The 22,450-nt window shown below is 40.0% G+C and overlaps 1 protein-coding gene across 4 annotated transcripts in view; it reads right to left on the reverse strand.

The window, feature by feature from the left end:
• The window catches only part of FNBP1L (formin binding protein 1 like), a 118,189-nt gene extending 96,134 nt beyond the window's left edge, over positions 1-22,055 (reverse strand). For all 4 annotated transcript variants that reach the window (XM_029229534.1, XM_029229533.1, XM_029229532.1 and 1 more), the window contains exon 1: positions 21,833-22,055. Coding sequence is in view for 3 of the 4 variants with exons in the window: in XM_029229533.1 (XP_029085366.1) it covers positions 21,833-21,856 (24 nt within the window). In the remaining variant the exon portion in view is untranslated. The remainder of the gene's footprint in view (positions 1-21,832) is intronic.
• Between the last annotated feature and the right edge of the window lie 395 nt (positions 22,056-22,450).

Raw genomic sequence — 22,450 nt, forward strand, 5'->3', positions numbered from 1 at the left:
TCTTCCCAGACCGGGGCACGAACCCGTGTCCCCCGCATCGGCAGGCGCACTCGCAACCACTGCGCCACCAGGGAAGCCCTGTTTCTCCCATCTGAGAAAAGGGCCACACGCCCTGATGTCTGAGGGCCTTTGCACAGCTACAGCCTCTACCTGAACTCACCCTTCTGCTCTCTCACATACACTTGTTGCCTATTAGATCCTAATCATTTTTCAGATCTCTGTCAACATCTCTTCCACAGGGAGACCCTCCCTAGTGCTAGGTTAGGTTTTTATGTCACTATCACCTTAAAGAATGTTGCTCCTTTCAGTCGTAGTACTTACTGCTTTGGGTGACTATTTGCCTAATAGCTATCCTTTCCACCATGCCTGTTTTTGCTCACATTATGTGCTTAGCTCAACAATCATTTGTTCAATTAAATAAATGAATAATAACTGACACCTGTGCCAGGCATTGTGTGGCAGGCTCTTTTTTTTTTTTTTTTGGCTGTGTTGGGTCTTCATTGCGCAGGCTTTTCTCTAGTTGTGGCTAGCAGGGGCTACTCTTTGCTGTGGTATGCAGGCTTCTCATTGCGGTGGCTTCTCTTGTTGTGGAGCACCGGCTCTACGTGCGTGGGCTTCAGTAGTTGTGGCACATGGGCTCAGTAATTGTGACTCATGGGCTCTAGAGCACAGGCTCAGTAGTTGTGGTGCACGGGCTTAGTTGCTCCATGGCATGTGGGATCTTCCCGGACCAGGGATTGAACCCGTGTCCCCTGCATTGGCAGGCAAGTCCTTAACAACTGCGCCATCAGGGAAGTCCCTGAGTGCTTTATACATTTCATTTAATCTCACCTGATGGCAGGTATTATTCTGCAGATGTTATAGTTTTTCGGTTTTAATATGTATTGTGATTCTAGATACAAAGAAAAATTTTAAATAGGTAGAGGTCACTTCACATTCTGCTCACTTGAGAAAACCCAAAATGGCCGCAGCTCTAGCCTCCACTGGAAATTAACAAGCTTTAGAACGCAATTACTATTCTAGGGCTCAGAAGAGAGCAGTGCTACTGTTCTCACTAATTTTATTTCTTCAGTCTCCTTAATATCTATTTCCTACTGAGAAATTAGAGGTTCAGGTATCTAAGAAAAAAAGCCAAGTGTGGGAATGAGAGTGCTGTGGAGAGAGGAAGAAGAAGCTAGACACAGAATTTAGCAAGGTAGCTTGGGGAAAAAAATCCCCAATGTCTACCTACTATCTAAGAATAAAGTCCAAAATTTTTAAGAATTGCCTTCAAGGCTCTGCCCATCACCTTTCTACCCTCATCTCACACCACTCTCTGCCCAAACCTCTAAGCCCCAGGCAAACTGGTCTCTCAGTAACTCTAAAAAATAACTGACAGAATCACCTGGGTAAGATTTTTTTAAAAAAAACATACTCCACAAACCCACCGCAGACCTAGTAAATCAGAATCTCTGGAAGAGGGTACCAGGAATGTTTGGTTTTTGAATTGTTTTAAAAGAACCAGGATGTGTGAAGAACATTCCACAGAGAAGCCCTCTGACTCTTCAGACTAGGTACATCTATTATACATTTCCACAGTGCTCTGTACTTAGCACTCATCACACTTGTAACAATTTGCTCAATACCTATCTTCCCTGCTGGATGGTACACACTCCTTCAGAGCAGTGACCATGTCTGTGCTCCTCACTATTTCCCCCTCCAGAACCACACTCTACCTTTCATATTTCTATGGACCCAGTTGACTGCATCAATGGGTTTCCTTGCCCTCTAACTTCTCCTTGGGTTCAGTCAATAGGAAGCACAAGCAGGATGAAAATAAGATTAAGGTTTTTATTCCTCCAACTCTCTTCCTGCCAGGTAATTACAAATTTCCTATGTTCCTCTACTGAAAGCCAAAGACGCTATCAGGCAGCCTTAACTTACAGCTCCTGTTAAGGGTCTAGTAACTATTCCTTCTCCTTGCCCATTAAGACCTAAGTAATAACGGCTCCCAACTGTTACTAACTCCAGGGTAATGCACCATCCACCGTGATTCCCCTGACCAGGCTCACACCTTTATAAATACTAATATCTTTATTAAACTCTCCCATGTAGCCCTTTCAAGTGCGCTATTTCCTACCAGGGCCCTGATACAATGTCCATTCAAAGATATGCTAAGCTGAAGATGACTTACACCGTAAGTCATCAACAAATGTTTGTTGAATGTATGAATGACCCTCAGTATTTAGAAGTTGTTGGGTAAATTAGATCCATTAGAAGCACTTAAAAAAAAAGGGGGCTTTGGAGTCACACAAACCTTTAGCTTTGCATGACAAAGGTTAACCTTTCTTATTAGTTTCAACTTCTATAAAATGGGAATACCACCACTTACTTCATAGAGCTGGCATGAAAATAAAACAATCTCTACCAGAATGCCTGACACACAGATATGTTCCAAATCCTCAGTTCCTCCCTTCCCCAAATTCAACTCTTTCAAAAAGACATTTGGCCAGAATTATATAAAATGGCTTGAAATCACTTATTAATTTATTACTTCTTAACACTTTCCTTTAAAATGACTTATAAAAATAACACAGCAAGATAAAATAATTTTAAGAGATGAAAAAAATGAAGGAGACAGAAATTTAAGATAACAAGAATGAACTTGTAAACAGAATGCAAACAAAAAACCCTTTACACTTGCCGACAGTGAACCAGAAATCTGAATGTAAGTTTTCTAGCAGCAAGTTCAAAATGGGAAATGTGAAATAGTCATAGGAAACAGTTTCTATACAACAAAAAAGCTTGAAATTTCTCCCATGAGTCTCATAGAGGACACATTACAACACAGTGGACAATATTCTAAACAAAGTCCTTATGGTAAACTGGCAAATTATTAGGACCTTCAAAAATAACCTCTTTGCACATACACTGATGGCTGGCTTCTCAACCAAGCAATTCGATAAAGGTAGTGAGTGTAATATTCATGGCAAAGAATGAAGGTTCTGAATACAAATACCAGAATTCATATCCTAGTTCTGCCACTTACTATGAAGTAGTATTAGACTGGACACTTAACCTCTCTGAGCCCCCAAAAGTAAGATACACTGCCTCAAATATACTAAGTATTCAATAATCATTCAATTATTCATAGTAATACTGCTGAAAGCAATATAATGGGAGTAGTAAGGGAATATGATGCAATCCAAGTAAAAGGAGTCTCCTAACGTCCTGGCTTAACAAAAACAAAGATTTTAGACCATGTAAAGCAATGGTTCTCAAATCCTGGTATTATCAGAATCACCTAGGGTGTTTTTCAAAAATACAAACTCCTGGGCTTCATTCCCAGATTCTGATACAGGAGGTTAGAGTAGGGCTTGGGAGTTTGTTTTGCTTACTGCCTTTAAATTCCCGAGATGCTCCTAATGGTCATGCAGATTTAAGGACTGCTAGTTAACAGCAATGTTTCTCGGCCCTGGTAAGAACCATAATCACCTACAAAGTCTTACAGAACTCCAGAGGGCTGACCACGCATCACCCCCAGAACTTAATAAATCAGAATCTCCAAGCCAAACTGGCCAAATTATGAACAGCTGGCTGAAATAAGAATTATTGTTGCTGTTGTTCAATACACTGTAAAAAATCCACAAAATAAATCAATAACCTCTGGACTATCAGAAGTTCAATGTAGAAAGAGATCAACTTAACCCGGAAACAATTAGGATAGATAAGAAAAAACTAGATTCTCAATCTAGAATAGAGTCAAAATACTAAGAAATAGAAAACAAAGATGTGGCTTTCACTAACAGAACAACTAACAGTCTACCTACAATACAATGAGTAAATAAGGACCAGTGCAGCATTTGTAGCCTTGCATCACTAAAAAAGAATATTGCTATTACTCTTCTTCGAACAGAACTGTAGAAGAGCCAAAATAGCATAGTTACGGACATTAACTAAATTCTGTAATAAAATTCAGAATTCAAAAAGTAATGCACAGGGGGTTCCCTGGTGGCGCAGTGGTTGAGAGTCCGCCTGCCGATGCAGGGGACACGGGTTCGTGCCCCGGTCCGGGAAGATCCCCCATGTCGCGAAGCAGCTGGGCCCGTGAGCCATGGCCGCTGAGCCTGCACGTCCGGAGCCTGTGCTCCGCAACGGGAGAGGCCACAACAGTGAGAGGCCCGCGTACCCCCACCCAAAAAAAAAAAAAGTCATGCATGGTACGGAGCTTCAAGATGGCAATAGAGTAAGACCTAGAGATCACCTTCCTCCCCACAAATACATCAGAAATACATCTACATGTGGAACAACTCCTACAGAACACAGGCTCACCCCACATCCGTACCCCTCCCTCCCCTAGGCCTGAGTGAGCCAGAGCCCCCGAATCAGCTGCTCCTTTAACCCTGTCCTATCTGAGCCAAGAACAGATGCCCTCAGGAGAACTACACACAGAGGCGGGTCCAAATCTAAAGATGAACCCCAAGAGCTGTGCAAACAAAGAAGAGAAAGGGAAATTTCTCCCAGAAGCCTCAGGAGCAGCGGATTAAATCTCCACAATCAACTTGATGTACCCTGCATCTGTGAATACGTGAACAGACAACGAATCATCCCAAATTGAGGAGGTGGACTTTGGGAGCAATAATATTTTTTTTCCCTTTTTTTCTTTTTGTGAGTGTGTATGTATATGCTTCTGTGTGACATTCTGTCTGTGTAGCTTTGCTTTTACCATTTGCCCTAGCGTGGTCTGTCCATTTTTTCTTGTTTTGCTTTGGTTTTTTTAGTATAGTTTTTAGCACTTGTTATCATTGGTGGATTTCTTTCTTGGTTTTGTTGCTCTCCTTTCTTTTTTTAATTACTTTTTTAAAAAAATATAATTATTTTAATAACTATTTTATTATTTTATCTTAGCTTATATTCTTCTTTCCTTCTTTTTTCTCTGCCTTCTTTTCTGAGCCGTGTGGATGACAGGCTCTTGGTGCTCCAGCCAGGCGTCAGGGCTCTGCCTCTGAGGTGGGAGAGCCAAGTTCGGGACACTGATCCACAAGAGACCTCAGAGCTCCACGTAATATCAAACGGCGAAAATCTCCCAGAGATCTCCATCTAAATGCCAAGACACAGCTCCACTCAACGACCGACAAGCTACGGTGCTGGACACCCTATACCAAACAAACTGGCAAGACAGGAACAAAACCCCGTCCATTAACAGAGACACTCCCTAAAATCATAATAAGGCCACAGACACCCCAAAACACACCACCAGTCATGGACCTGCCCACCAGAAACACAAGATCCACCCTCATCCACCAGAACACAGGCACTAGTACCCTCCACCAGAAAGCCTACACAACCCACTGAACCTACCTTAGCCACTGGGGACAGACACCAAAAACAACGGGAACTATGAAACTGCAGCCTGCGAAAAGGAGACCCCAAACACAGTAAGTTAGGCAAAATGAGAAGACAGAGAAACACACAGCAGATGAAGGAGCAAGATAAAAACCCACCAGACCTAACAAATGAAGAGGAAATAGGCAGTCTACCAAAACCAGACAAAGACATCACGAAGAAAGAAAACAACAGGCCAATATCACTGATGAACACAGATGCAAAAATCCTCAACAAAATACTAGCAAACAGAATCCAATAACACATTAAAAGGATCATACACCATGATCAAGTGGGGTTTATCCCAAGAATGCAAGGATTCTTCAATACACACAAATCAATCAATGTGATATACCATATTAGCAAACTGAAGGAGAAAAACCATATGATCATCTCAACAGATGCAGAGAAAGCTTTCGACAAAATTCAACACCCATTTATGATAAAAACCCTCCAGAAAGCATAAAGGGAACTTTCCTCAACATAATAAAGGACATATATGACAAAGCCACAGCCAACATCATCCTCAATGGTGAAAAACTGAAACTATTTCCACCAAGAACAAGGCAAGGTTGCCCACTCTCACCACTATTATTCAACACAGTTTTGGAAGTTTTAGCCACAGCAATCAGAGAAGAAAAAGAAATAAAAGGATCTAAATCAGAAAAGAAGAAGTAAAGATGTCACTATCTGCAGATAACATGACACTATACACAGAGAATTCTAAACATGCTACCAGAAAACTACTAAGGTTAATCAATGAATTTGGTGAAGTAGTGGGATACAAAATGAATGCACAGCTGTCTCTTGCATTCCTATACATTAATGATGAAAAATCTGAAAGTGAAATTAAAAAAACTCCCATTTACCACTGCAACAAAAAGAATAAAATATCTAAGAATAAACCTACCTAAGGATACAAAAGACGTGTATGAAGAAAATCATAAGATGCTGATGAAAGAAATGAAAGATGATACAAATAGATGGAGAGATATACCATGTTCTTCGACTAGAAGAATCAACATTGCGCAAATGACTATACTACCCAAGGCAATCTACAGATTCAATGCAATCCCTATCAAGCTACCACTGGCATTTTTCACAGAAATAAAAACAAAAAATCTCACAATTTGTATGGAAACACAAAAGACCCCGAATACCCAAAGCAATCTAGAGAAATAAAAATGGAGCTGGAGGAATCAGACTCCCTGACTTCAGACTATACTACAAAGCTACAGTAATCAAGACAATATGGTACTGGCGCAAAAACAGACATACAGATCAATGGAACAGGATAGGAAGCCCAGAGATAAACCCACACACATATAGTCACCTTATCTTTGATAAAGGAGGCAAGAATATACAGTGGAGAAAAGAAAGCCTCTTCAGTAAGTGGTGCTGGGAAAACTGGACAGCTACATGTAAAAGAATGAAATTAGAACACTCCCTAACACCATACACACAAAGAAACTCAAAATGGTTTAAAGACCTAAATGTAAGGCCAGACAATATCAGACTCTTAGAAGAAAACATAGGGAGAACACTCTATGACATAAATCACAGCAAGATCCTTTTTGACCCACCTCCTAGAGAAATGGAAATAAAAATAAAAATAAACAAATGGGACCTAATGAAACTTGAAATCTTTTGCACAGCAAAGGAAATCATAAACAAGACAAAAAGACAACCCTCAGAATGGGAGAAAATATTTGCAAATGAAGCAACTAACAAAGGATTAATCTCCAAAATTTACAAGCAGCTCATGCAGCTCAATAACAAAAAAACAAACAACCCAATCCAAAAATGGGCACAAGATCTAAATACACATTTCTCCAGAGAAGATATACAGATTGCCAACAAACACATGAAAGAATGCTCAACATCATTAATCATTAGAGAAATGCAAATCAAAACTACAATGAGGAAAAAAAACTACAGCGAGATATCATCTCACACTGGTCAGAATGGCCATCATCAAAAAATCTACCAACAATCAATGCTGGAGACGGTGTGGAAAAAAGGGAACCCTCTTGCACTGTGGGTGGGAATGTAAATTGATACAGCCACTATGGAGAACAGTATGGAGGTTCCTTAAAAAACTACAAATAGAACTACCATACGACCCAGCAATCCCACTACTGGGTATATACCCTGAGAAAACCATAATTCACAAAGAGTCACGTACCACAATATTCACTGCAGCTCTATTTAAAATAACCAGGACACGGAAGCAACCTAAGGGTCCATCATCAGATGAATGGATAAAGAAGACGTGGCACATATATACAATGGAATATTACTCAGCCATAAAAAGAAACGAAACTGAGTTATTTGTAGTGAGGTGGATGGACTTAGAGTCTGTCACACTGAGTGAAGTAAGTCAGAAAGAGAAAAACAAATACTGTATGCTAACACATATATATGGAATCTAAAAAAAAAACAAAAACGGTCATGAAGAACCTAGGGGCAAGACAGGAATAAAGACACAGACCTACTAGAGAATGGATTTGAGGATATGGGGAGGGGGAAGAGTAAGCTGCAACAAAGTGAGAGAGTGGCATGGACATATATACACTACCAAACGTAAAACAGATAGCTAGTGGGAAGCAGCCGCATAGTACAGGGAGATCAGCTCCGTGGTCTGTGACCACTTAGAGGGGTGGGATAGAGAGGGTGGGAAGGAGGGAGACGCAAGAGGGAAGAGACATGGGGACATATGTATATGTATAACTGATTCACTTTGTTATAAAGCAGAAACTAACACACCATTGTAAAGCAATTATACTCCAATAAAGATGTTGAAAAAAAAAAAGAGGACATCCCTGTTAGCGCAGTGGTTAAGAATCCGCCTGCCAATGCAAGAGACATGGGTTTGAGCCCTGGTCTGGGAAGATCCCACATACCACGGAGCAGCTAAGGCCGTGCACCACAACTACTGAGCCTGAACTCTAGAGCCCATGAGCCACAGTTACTGTGCTGGTGTTGCCATAATTGCTGAAGCCCGCATGCCTAGAGCCCATGCTCCGCAACAAGAGAAGCCACTACAATGAGAAAACTGCTCACCACAAAAAAGAGTATCCCCCGCTCGCCGCAACTAGAGAAACCCCGTATGCAGCAACAAAGACCCAATGCAGCCAAAAATAATTAATTAATTTTAAAAAGTAAAAAATAAATTTTAAAAAAACATATATTGTACAACACAGGGAATACAACCAATATTTTATAATAACTATAAATGGAATATAATCGTTAAAAGTTGTGAATCATTTTATTGTACACCTATGACCTAGGTAATATTGTACCTCAACTGTACTTCCATTAAAAAATAAAAACAAATTAAATTAAAAAATAAAATAAAATGGAAAGTCATGCATGGGGACACTGATTCAAGATGGCAGAGTAAAAAAAAAAAAAAAAAAAAAAAAAGATGGCAGAGTAGAAGGATGTGCGCTCACTCCCTCCTGCGAGAGCACCAGAATGACAACTGCTGAACAATCATCGAAAAGACACTGGAACACACTAAAAAAGATTCCCCACGTCCAAAGACAGAGGACAACCCGCAATGAGACTGTAGGAGGGGTGCAATCACAGGAAAAGCAAATCCCATAACGGCAGGGTGGTTGACTCACAAACTGGAGAACACTTACACCACAGAAGTCCACCCACTGGAGTGAAGGTTCTGAGCCCCACGTCAGGCTTCCCAACCTGGGGGTCCGGGAACAGGAGGAGGAATTCCTAGAGAAGCAGACTTTGAAGGCTAGAGGGATTTGACTGCAGAACTTTGACAGGACTTGGGGAAACAAGCCTCCAATCTTGGAGGGCACACACAAAGTAGTGTGCGCATCGTGACCCAGGGGAAGGAGCAGTGACCCCATAGGAGACTGAACCATACCTACCTGCTAGTGTTGGAGGGTCTCCTGCAGAGGCGGGGGGGTGGCTGTGGCTTACCACGGGGAAAAGGACACTGGCAGCAGAAGTTCTGGGAAGTACTCCTTGGCATGAGCCCGCCCAGAGTCACCATCGGCCACACCAAAGAGCCAGGTAGGCTCCAGTGTTGGGTCACCTCAGGCCAAACAACCAACAGGGAGGGACCTAGGCCCCACCTATCAGTAGACAAGTGGATTAAAGTTTTACTGAGCTCTGCCCATCAGAGCAACACTCAGCTCTACCCACCACCAGTCCCTCCCATTAGGAAGTTTGCACAAGCCTCTTAGATAGCCTCATCCACCAGACGGCAGACACCAGAAGCAAGAAGAACTACAATTTTGCAGGCTGTGAAGGAAAACCACATTCACAGAAGTACAGGCAAAATGAAAGGCAGAGGACTTTGTACCAGATGAAGTAACAAGATAAAACCCAGAAAAACAACTAAATGAAGTGGAGACAGGCAACCTTCCAGAAAAAGAATTCAGAATGACAGTGAAGATGATCCAGGACCTCAAAAAAACAATGGAGGCAAAGATCGAGAAGATGCAAGAAATGTTTAACAAAGACCTAGAAGAATTAAGGAACAAACAGAGATGAACAATACAATAACTGAAATGAAAAATACACTAGAAGGAATCAACAGCAGAATAACTGAGGCAGAAAAACGGATAAGTGACCTGGAAGACAGAATGGAGGAACTCACTGCCACGGAACAGAATAAAGAAAAAAGAATGAAAAGAAATGAAGACAGCCTAAGAGACCTCTGGGACAACATTAAATGCACCATCATTAGCATTATAGGGGTCCCAGTAGGAGAAGAGAGGGAGAAAGGACCCAAAAAAATATTTGAAGAGATTATAGTCTATAACTTCCCCAACATGGGAAAGGAAACAGCCATCCAAGTCCAGGAAGCACAGAGAGTCCCAGGCAGGATAAACGCAAGGAGAAACAGGCCAAGACACATAGTAATCAAATTGACAAAAATTAAAGACAAAAAAAATTACTGAAAGCAGCAAGGGAAAAATGACAAATAATATACAAGGGAACTCCCATAAGGTTAACAGCTGATTTCTCTGCAGACACTCTACAAGCCAGAAGAGTGGCATGACATACTTAAAGTGATGAAAGGGAAGAACCTACAACCAAGATTACGCTACCTAGCAAGGATCTCATTCAGATTTGATGGAGAAATCAAAACCTTTACAGACAAGCAAAAGCTAAGAGAATTCAGCACCAGCAAACCAGCTCTACAACAAATGCTAAAGGAACTTCTCTAAGTGGGAAACACAAGAAAAGCACCTACAAAAACAAACCCAAAACAATTAAGAAAATGGTTATATGATCATACATATCAATAATTACCTTAAATGTGAATGGATTAAATGTTCCAACCAAAAGACACAGTCTCACTGAATGGATACAAAAACAAGACCCATATATATATCGTCTACAAGCAACCCACTTAAGACCTAGGGACACATACAGACTGAAAGTGAGGGGATGGAAAAAGATATTCCATGCAAATGGAAATCAAAGGAAAGCTGGAATAGGAATACTCATATCAGATAAAATAGACTTTAAAATAAACAATATTACAAGAGACAAAGAAGGACACTACATAATGATCAAGGGCTCAATACAAGAAAAAGATATAACAATTATAAATATATATGCACCCAACACAGAAGCACCTCAATACATAAGGCAACTGCTAACAGGTTTAACAAAATTGATAAACCATTAGCCAGACTCATCAAGAAAAAGAAGAAGAGGAGTCAAATCAATAAAATTAAAAATGAAAAAGGAGAAGTTACAACAGACACTGCAGAAATACAAAGCATCCTAAGAGACTACTACAAGCAACTCTATGCCAATAAAATGGACAACCTGGAAGAAATGGGCACATTCTTAGAAAGATATAACCTTACAAGACTGAACCAGAAAGAATTAGAAAATATGAAGACCAATCACAAGCACTGAAATTGAAACTGTGATGAAAAATCTTCCAACAAACAAAAGTCCAGGACCAGTTGGCTTCACAGGTGAATTCTATCAAATATTTAGAGAAGAGCTAACACCCATCCTTCTCAAACTCTTCCAAAAAATTGCAGAGGAAGGAACACTCCCAAACCCATTCTATGAGGCCACCATCACCCTGATACCAAAACCAGACAAAGATACTACAAAAAAAGAAAAATTACAGACCAATATCACTGATGAATATAGATGCAAAAATCCTCAACAAAATACTAGCAAACAGAATCCAACAACACATTAAAAGGATCGTATACCATAATCAAGTGGGATTTATCCTAGGGATGCAAGGATTCTTCAATATACTCAAATCAATCAATGTGATACACCATATTAACAAATTGAAGAATAAAAACCATATGATCATCTCCATAGATGCAGCAAAGCTTTCAACAAAATTCAACACTCATTTATGATAAAAACTCTCCAGAAAGTGGGCATACAGGGAACCTACCTCAACATAATAAAGGCCATATATGACAAACCCACAGCAAACATCATTCTCAATGGTGAAAAACTGAAAGCATTTCCTCTAAGATCAGGAACAAGGATGTCCACTCTCACCACTCTTATTCAACATAGTTTTGGAAGTCCTAGCCACGGCAATCAGAGAAGAAAAAAATAAAAGGAATACAAATTGGAAAAGAAGAAGTAAAACTGTCACTGTTTGCAGATGACATGATACTATACATAGAGAATCCTAAAGATGCCACTAGAAAACTACTAGAGCTAATCGATGAATTTGATAAAGTTTCAGGAAACAAAATTAATGCACAGAAATCTCTTGCTTTCCTATAGACTAATGATGAAAAATCCGAAAGAGAAATTAAGGAAACACTCCCATTTACCACTGCAACAAAAAGAATAAAATACCTAGGAATAAACCAACCTAGGGAGACGACCTGTATGCAGGTAACTATAAAACACTGATGAAAGAAATTAAAGATGATACCAACAGATGAAGAGATATACCATGTTCTTGGATTGGAAGAATCAATATTGTGAAAATGACTATACTACCTAAAGCAATCTACAGATTCAATGCAACCCCTATCAAATTACCAATGGCGTTTTTTACAGAACTAGAACAAAAAATCTTAAGATTTGTATGGATATACAAAAGACCCCGAATAGCCAAAGCAGTCTTGAGGGGAAAAAACTGAGCTGGAGGAATCAGACTCCCTGTCTTCAGACTATACTAAAAAGCTACAGTAATCAAGACAATATGGTACTGGCACAGAAACAGAAACATAGATCAGTGGAACAAGATAGAAAGCCCAGAGGTAAAAACACACACCTATGGTCAACTAATCTATGACAAAGGAGTCAAGGATATACAATGGAGGAAAGACAGTCTCTTCAATAAGTGGTGCTGGGAAAACCGGACAGCTACATGTAAAACAATGAAATGAGAACACTCCTTAACACCATACACAAAAATCAACTCAAAATGGATTAGAGACCTAAATATAAGACCAGACACTATAAAATTCTTAGAGGAAAACATTGGAAGACACTCTTTGATATAAATCACAGCAAGATCCTTTTTGACCCACTTCCTAGAGAAATTGAAATAAAAACAAAAATAAACATATGGGACCTAATGAAACTTCAAAGCTTTTGCACAGCAAAAGAAACCATAAACAAGACGAAAAGACAACACTCAGAATGGGAGAATATATTTGCAAACGAATCAAGGGACAAAGGATTAATCTCCAAAATATATAAACAGCTCATGCAGCTCAATATTAAAAAAACAAATAACCCAATCCAAAAATGGGCAGAAGACCTAAATAGACATTTCTCCAAAGAAGACATACAGATGGCCAAGAAGCACATGAAAAGCTGCTCAACATCACTAATTATTTGAGAAATACAAATCAAAAGTACAATGAGGTATCACCTCACACCAGTTAGAATGTTCTTCATCAGAAAATCTACAAACAACAAATGCTGGAGAGGGTGTGGAGAAAAGGGAACTCTCTTGCACTGTTGGTGGGAATGTAAATTGATACAGCCACTATGAAGAACAATATGGAGATTCCTTTAAAAACTAAAAATAGAATTACCATATGATCCAGCAATCCCACTACTGGGCATATACCCAGAGAAAACTACAATTCAGAAAGACACATGCACCCCAATGTTTACTGCAGCACTATTCACAATAGCCAGGTCATGGAAGCAACCTAATGAATGGATAAAGAAGATGTGGTACATATATACAATGGAATATTACTCAGCCCTAAAAAGGAACGAAATGGGGTCATCTGTTGAGACGTGGATGGATCTAGAGACTGTCATACAGAGTGAAGTAAGTCAGAAAGAGAAAAATAAATATCGTATATTAACGCATATATGTGGAACCTAGAAAAATGGCACAGATGAAGCGGTTTGCAGGGCAGAAATTGAGACACAGATGTAGAGAACAAACGTATGAACACCTAGGGGGGAAAGCCGTGGGGGGGTGGGGGTGGGGGTGTGATGAATTGGGCGATTGGGATTGACATGTATACAATGATGTGTATAAAACTGATGACTAATAAGAATCTGCTGTATAAAAAAAAAGTGATCAAATGTATTCTATTGGAAAGAAGCAAAAATACACCATATTTACTGTCTAAATTATATAATAATTTAATGATAAAAACAAAAAGGGGGGGAGTTCCCTGGTGGTCTAGTGGCTAGGATTCAGTGCTTTCACTGCTGTGGCCCAGGTTCAATCCCTGGTCAGGGAACTGAGATCCCACAAGCTGCACGGCATGGCCAAAGGAAAAAAAAAAAAAAGGATGTTCAGAAAACAAACAAAAAGCCGCTCTTAGAAATTAAAAATATAATAGCAAAAACGAAAATCTCAACGTAAGAATTTCCAGTTTCCAGTAGTGTCGGGCTAGATTATTTGGATCAACTATCACTATTCCACTGGATAAGAACTTTTAAATATGGATAAAATATATTCCAAAAATTTTAAAGCACCAAAAAACAAGCCAAGACAATAAGGAATTACAAAGTCACAAGTGAAGTAAAAATGAGAATCCAGAAAGGGAAAAAAGCATATACCACCTATTTTTGCCCTGAGGATATTTTGGATTTTTTGTTTTGATAACATTGCAAGAGCTATGGGGACAAAAACAAAATCCAACAACCACAGGAGGGAATTTCAAGCCCTGAACTTGTTTTAAGGTGGTCCCAGACTAGGAGTGACCCCAGGCACATGGCAGAAGAAAATACAAATCCTACATGTACAATGAAACACTACAAACTAACCACAGAAGGATGATTCTCAAAGAGATCATATTAAATGGAAGAAGTCAGATGAAGTACATACCATATTAATCATTTTCGTGAGGTTAAAAAAACCTACAAAACTAATCAATGGCAATGCAACTCAGAATAGTGATTGATTGCCTTTGGGGGATATTTACTGGGGATGGCATAAGTGAGACTTCCATATCTTGCTCTTGGTTGGGAGTGACATGAATGAGTGCATTTATTTTATTTTTTCAAATCTTAACAGACATATAAAAACTGTACACTTTAATGTATGAATGTTATAATTTAATGAAGCTTTTATTTTAAATGAAGATGAAATAAGAAAATTTTCAAATTAAATAAGTTAACAAATACTAATTATATTCAGCTTTCGCAAATAGTAAAGGATGTTAATTTGTTCATGGTCTAAGTCTAGAAGATGATCCAAAAGTAATGGTTGCTATTTACCACAGCATTTTCAATGATTTTGATTTTTATAATTTATAATGGAAAAAAATCTCAACTAGCCACCATTAACATTTTTTATTTATCTTTTTTTAGTTATTTCTGAGATATACATTTTAAAGTAATAACTAAAATTATGACTTATAACATTATACCAGAACATATAAGATTTTTAGAAATTTCATGTAATGTCTGAAACATTTATATTAACATATTTCCATTAAAATAACCCAATGAAAGTTTAGTATTAGTTGTGTTTTTGTTTGTTTTTTTATACTGCAGGTTCTTATTAGTCATCAATTTTATACACATCAGTGTATACATGTCAATCCCAATCGCCCAATTCATCACACCACCATCCCCACCCCACGGCTGTTTTCCCCCCTTGGTGTCCATACTTTTGTTCTCTACATCTGTGTCTCAACTTCTGCCCTGCAAACCGGTTCATCTGTTAACATTTTTCAAAAATCTCTCAGAATCACCGTAACTTTTGTGCTCTCTGAAAAATCAATCTTTTATGTTTTCCCAATTCATTAAGTCTCAGACCATTTACATTTATATCATTTATACATGACAACCCTAATGTCAAAGCATATAACAACACTGTTTTCATTTTTAGAATCCAAAGGGCCACAAAATAGGCTATAAATAAGATAATCATTTGTACTCAAATAATTTAAGGAGATGAGAACTCAAGACCTAAATAAATTGAGAAAAATTTCATATGAAAAGACAGAAGTAATTAAATTTCAGATTATAAAAAGGATCCCTAAGATTAAAAAAAGGTATGAGACATACATGTTGGGGAAAAAAACATTAAAATAACCTTAGTTTTCAAAACATAGTTTGATGATAGAGTTCTAACAATTCATTGATTCCCTCATTCAACAAATATTTCACTGCTTATTATATGCCTATTCCTTTTCTACAAATTAGGAATACAACAGGGATACAAAAGGAATAAAACAGATGACTTTATGCTCTAGAAACAACAAAATAATGGTGTGCCAAAAATAGGAAAATCTGATTCTATACATTTATGTTTTTTCAACATGTAACAAATATATACTAATATTTCACATATTTCACAAGGTATTGTTAAAAGTCTGATGATTAGTTCTCGATCAAGAACTTAAGAAAGGGCTTCCCTGGTGGCACAGTGGTTGAGAGTCCGCCTGCCGATGCAGGGGACACGGGTTCGTGCCCCGGTCCGGGAAGATCCCACATACTGCGGAGCGGCTGGGCCCGTAAGCCATGACCGCTGAGCCTGCGCTCCGCAACGGGAGAGGCCACAACAGTGAGAGGCCCACATACCGCAAAAAAAAAAAAAAAAAGAACTTAAGAAAAACTTGCTAATATATGGAAAAAGTTTTTGCTTCCTATAAAACAAAACCTTTACATAATATTTTCCTACTAGTTTTTAATACGCACGTGACTATGTTCCCCAAAAAAGAATTTTTTGTTTTTTGCTATTGAGATGAAAATGCTTAAAGTTGAAGATTATTAAATAAGATACCACTGGTAGGTACACATAGAAGAAGTTCCATAATTACAAACCACTATTATTCTCTTGTCCTATTTCCTGCCTGCAAACAGGAGCTGATAAGGAAAAGTAGGCAGAACAGGCTTTTAAGTTTCTAGCCAAACCTGTATTTTATAGATTGGGGGAAGAAGAGAGTGCATTTTTTAAGATAAAAGGCAGGGAAGAGGAGTAGAAATGAGTGGTTTAAAGAATTAGCGATGAAGAGGAGATACTGGTTACAGGCAGCTCTCCAGCTTCCACCTTATTATTGTCAGGGTAGAACGGTGGCATAAATGGGTGTCTTGATTGCCTGCCACCCTCCTTAACTAGTAACAACAATATCTGTAATACAGTGTTGAACACAACAATTTCTACCCAAAAAAAAGGGATGTAAGATATAAATATTTATACCATTACTATTTTCCAAAGATTTGAATATATAAGAAATAAATATAAGGTGGTAGTCCCATAAGAAAGATAATATCCAGAATGTGTACTCTGGAAGGAAGGGGTGGGAAGGAACTGGTCAACAAAGGATATTCTGAACAGTGATATCAATGTAAGGGAATATTCTAGAGTTAGGAAAGTAATATCACCTCAAAATGACTCTAAGACTTTTCACAGCAGGTCTGACATTATAAGCCTTAATAAATCTTACCATACATCACACAGTGCTTCCCCATAATAGACACTCAATAATTATTTCATTTTTTAAACCAAATTCCTACACTAGTTTCATGGCCTTTGAAAAAAACAATACAGCTCACATGATAAGGAGTTCTCTTTGTCAAACTCCTCTAGATAAGCACCTTCTAAAAAAATCTTAAGTAAAACTAAGATTTGGTCTAACCACTATAGACTACAATGGGACCAAATTCCTTTGTTCTAGAAAAATCTACATGTGGCCTAAGATTTCATCAGCTATTTGGGGTTTTTTCCCCCCTTCAGTTTTATTGAGATATAACTGGCATGCAGCACTGTATAAGTTTAAGGTACAGCACAATGATTTGACTTAACATGCATCATAAAATGATTACCACAATAAGTTCAGTGAATATCCATCATCTCATACAGATACAAAATTAAAGAACTAAAAAAACTTTTTTTCCTTTGGGATGAGAATTCTTGGGATCCACTCTCTTAACAACTTTCATATATAACATACAACAGTGTTAACTATATTTACCACCTTGTACATTACATCCCCAGTACTTACTTATAACTGGAAGTTTATTATACCTTTGGGCTGCCTTCATCTATTTCCCCCTCCTCCCTACCCTCCCCCGACGACAAATCTAATCTCGCCATGAGCTTGTTTTTGAAGTATAACTGACCTACAACACTGTTAGTTCCTGTTACACAACATAGTGATTCGATATTTCTAAACATTTCAAAATGATCACCACGGCAAGTTGAGTTACCATTCATCGGCTATTGTGGCAGTCACATCATCAGCCTATCAGGTAAACTCACAACAACTACCTTTAGAGGTCAGTTCTTCCCCAATCTGTAAAAGTTGTTAACCAAAATACTAAAATTTAACTTCATCATTTTGGCTTCAGATTGTTAAGACCTTCTTGAATTGTTAACTAGACCACTAATTTATCATCACCTACGAAGGCCTTCAGAACCATAAAAACTTCCTCAAGGATGCAATTATTAATCAGTAATCAATACTCTAGGTAATGCAATGAACTACTAATTCAATTGGGCGAAACATGTATGATCAGCAACAGGCACTGTATTAGAGAAAACAAAAAGATTAACCCAGTCCCTACACTCAAGGACTCAAAAAGTCTACTACATTTACAATATAAGTGTTAAAATAGAAGTGCTACATAGAGAAAAAAGATAAAGAAGCATTAAATTAAAGGGTTAAGACTAGGAGTGTAAAATAAAGAATCCACTGAATCTATCACGCAATGCACACTTCTCAGTTTCTTCCAAAAAGATATCATGAGCTTTGTCAAATGCACCTAGCTAAAAAGTATGATGAAAATAACAATGGCTTTTAAATTATACACTCTGAAAACTAAGGACCAAAAATCATAGACCAGGAAACTAAGGCATAAAAAAGGTTTATATGTTCCCTATAAATTAAGTCAGACATTTGAACCTACTTCCTAATTTCCAGACTAGTCCCCTCATTTCCCGGCGGGGGTAAGGGAGGGGAATTTTTTAATAAATCATGATTTGAATGTGATGTGCTCAGCCATTTTCTTTCCTATCTATACACTCGCAGCCCATACATACACTGATTTTTTTTTCCATTGAACTTTAACTGGCTCCTCAAAAAACTAAAAGCCTATCTCCTAATAAATAAAACTTACTGACTAAACATAGGACTTCTCCAATCTCTAATTTCCTTATTTGTAAAAAGAGCTAATAATTACAAAATCTATGCTTTGCAAAATCATTAATTCATATTTAGACTTCTTAATCCAACCATTCTTCCTATGGTAATAAAGAAATCAACACAATAAACAATGCATCCTGAAGAAATGAAGACGCTGTCATCTCTTTGCATTATATTACCCAGAACTGAGTCTCTAGCATATATTCACTACTTTGCTTAAATGCTCATTTGGAACACAAGAAATCCCTTAAAGCACAGTTCAAATTTATTACCAGTTGATTCATATCCCCTCACAACTACACAAACAAAAGTCTGACACAACCAATTTAGCCTATCACTATCAGTTCTGTCCCCCAGAGTCACTATTAGAGTGGTTTTAATTTTTTTACTTTATTCTCAAGTTTAACATAAGACAGATAGCAATAAATGCCAATGAGTATTATAAGAAATAAACTTAAGTTTGAGTGCATAACTGCATTTTATCATAATTTTTTTTGTAACATGTTCTCAATAAAGTTTAACTCTGGGACAGTAAGGTGATCCTACACATGAAAATAATATAAGAACTGGTTTCTAAATTCAAATTTTCAAGATAATTTTCCCAACCTCAAATTCCTCAATGGCAAGAGCACAGTTCAGGTGTCTGTTACAATCTACTGGAAACACAATACCCTTTTTCAAAACTGAGATTAGTAAAAAACAGGAAATCTAGTCAAATTTTTCTAAGGTCTCTTCTGGTCCCAACAATAGTCCTCTACACCAACTTCTACTTATGTAAGGTGTAAGCATCCAACTGATATTAGCTGATTCCACATTATTTAATTCCTAATAAATGTTTCCCTCAAATCCTCAAACCACTAAAAAAAATTTAAAACATGGAGATATATTGTTTTACGAGAAAAATTAATTTTAAAATTTTTCATAATTTTCAAAAGGATACGAAACAATTTTTAGTTAGAACAGAAATTCCCATCTCTTCTATGGTTTACCTTTTTAAATTGCTGAAAAACTACTCAAATGCTGAACATAAATAACCAAACTACAGGAGATGGGTAATTGCTTCTGATTGTATTATATTCTTAAATTAAAATTTTTTTAAAGCTTTAAAAATCACATTTTAGTCTTCACTAAAATATTTTGTTCCTCCTTAAAACTGCTTTTCTACAGTGTGATACAAAGCAATTTTTTCCGATCTAAATTAAGAGTTACACCTAAATAATATTCCTCCACTGTTTTATTACTTGTACTTTTTAAAAGTATTCTGCTTATATTTTTGCTCCCTCTGAAACATGGATCATACAAGTATGTAAAAATAAAAATATTTTCTAATTATAAAAATGGAAAATGAAATATATCCATCTCCTTTAATTAGGAAATACTATAATCAATTAGAGAATGTACTAAATCAAAGGGAAGAGATCAATAATGCCTGAGAATCTAACCAAAGTAAAAGATTAAAGCTCACATAATTTACTATACAATCCCCCCCAATACAAGAACAATTAATGCTATCTAAGAACGTAACGGAGAGGCTCCTAGATATTTTCTCTTGGGTGGTGTGTTTACAGACTGGGCAAACACTTGTCCAGAACGCTGCAGATTCCTGGGCTTGCTAAGGAGGTGTTCAACTAGACGAACTCTAAAGTCTCTTTCAATTCTAAGATTCCCAATCTGTGAATAAAATGTGAAAAATAACATAAAACACTGTGCCCACTGAAGGCTGATCAATTAACCGATATGCCTTCACTGCCACCCTAACTGTATGCCTGGAGACGAAAAAGTTCTTTCTCCTCTTTTCTCTGCAGTGATTTCACGAGATCCTGGTTAACAAAAGGCACGGAAAACATGCACAGGTGGGATAAAAAGAGGAGTGGCTGAAATGAGGCGGCTCCCGGGACAGCGCCCCCAGCTCCCCGTCCCTCGGCAGCACCTGAGAAATCACTGCCCTCCACACCTCCACCCTTCGGTGGAGGCGTCGCAAGAGAATTCTCCGACCTATTACAGCTCACCCGCACCTGGCCAGAGACCGGTCATTGTCTGGAGCCTTCAGCGTCCAAGACAAGCAAGGAGGAAAGAGAAAGAAAAGCGGGAGAAGGAGTGAGAATAATGGACAACGGAAAGGGAAGTAAAGCAATCGGGAAGCTGTACGCTCCTTTTGGCAAAATTGGCTTCCCCATCGATCACTCAATTTAATTCAGATCCCAAATGCCAACCCCCCCGGCCCAAGGCAGCAGCCAGGGGTGGCCCCGCCGAAGTCCCCGAAGCTACCCCGGTCAGAGAACGGAGACAAGGAGAGGGAAATGGGCGTGTGGGTTGGGCCTGGCTGGCCGGAGGCCGGGCTCGGAACAAAGCCTCCCGGCTCCCCCTACCTGGGGCGAGGGCGGCGGGCGGTGCCTCGCGGCTCCCCGCGTCGCCCCAGCCCGGCGACGCCCTCGCCCCGGGGACCCTTGCCAGGGCGAGGGGCCGCGGCGAGCCCCCTCCCCGCCCGCTAACAGCGCCCCTTCGGGACAATGGGCCCCCTCCCCCGCCTACGGGAGGGGAGATACAAAGGCAGAGAAGCGCGGCCCGGCATGGAGCCAAGCGTCCGGAAAGTGAAGGCGGAGGAGGGAGAGGGGACAGGAGAGGATGGCGGCGGACGCGGCAGCCCGCGGGCCGCTCCCCCAGCCGTCCAAGCCTCTGCCCTCAGCCCCACCGCCGCAGCAACGACGGGAGCGCGGACCAGCAGCCTCTCAAGTCCCGGCCGAGAGGGAAGAAGGGTCTGCACACAAAGAGGAGCGGGACCCCCACCCTCCGCCAACACCAGCGCCGGGGATGGCCCGACGCGCTCTGGCCGCCAACGGCCAGCTGCGCCTGCCCAGCCCGAGCCCCTCCGGGGCCGGGGTTCGCGCTAGGCGCCCCTCTCCCGGACTCACCCAAAGCTCCGTGCCCCAGCTCATGGCGGAACTCGAGGCGACTCGAGCCGTCTGGCTGCCCCGCTGTCCGTCCGTCTGTCGGCTCTGCAGTCAGTCTGTCCGACCTCCCACTGGCGGGCTCGCGGCTCAGCTGCTCAGCCTCCGAAGGTGCCGCCACCGCCGGTTTCCCCAGTGAGGGAGAAAGACGCGACTGGAGAAGCCGCCGACGCCGCCGCGTCCCCGCCTCCCGAAGCCTGCGGGGAGGGGGCCCGGGCTGCGGGGAGGCGGGACGCGGAGAGGGGAGGGGGCTGGGCGCGATGCACCCTGGGATTGGGGCGGACCCGCTCTCGCCTGGCGGAGGTTGGCAGGGTCTGCTCGCCGAAGGGTTTCGGCTCTTCCCTCGCGTCCAGTCTCTTGCTTCTCATACCTCCTGGCTCGGACTATCCCACCGCCGCCGTCATTCGCATATCTGCCTCCAAGAAGGAAACGGAGAGAAGGAAAAGTCGCCCACAGCCCTTCTCTACCCTGAGCCCCTTAAATGAGGCAACTCCTTCCTGCCTCTTGCCTCCTCCACTTGGGAGAAACCCAGATAAAGAAACCTCATCCAAATCCTTGGGTTTAGATTGTGAAGAGTTGTAG

The sequence above is a fragment of the Monodon monoceros genome, unplaced genomic scaffold (genome assembly GCF_005190385.1).
Source record: "Monodon monoceros isolate NGI ecotype Baffin Bay Population unplaced genomic scaffold, NGI_Narwhal_1 Super_Scaffold_18, whole genome shotgun sequence".
NCBI lineage: Eukaryota > Metazoa > Chordata > Mammalia > Artiodactyla > Monodontidae > Monodon > Monodon monoceros.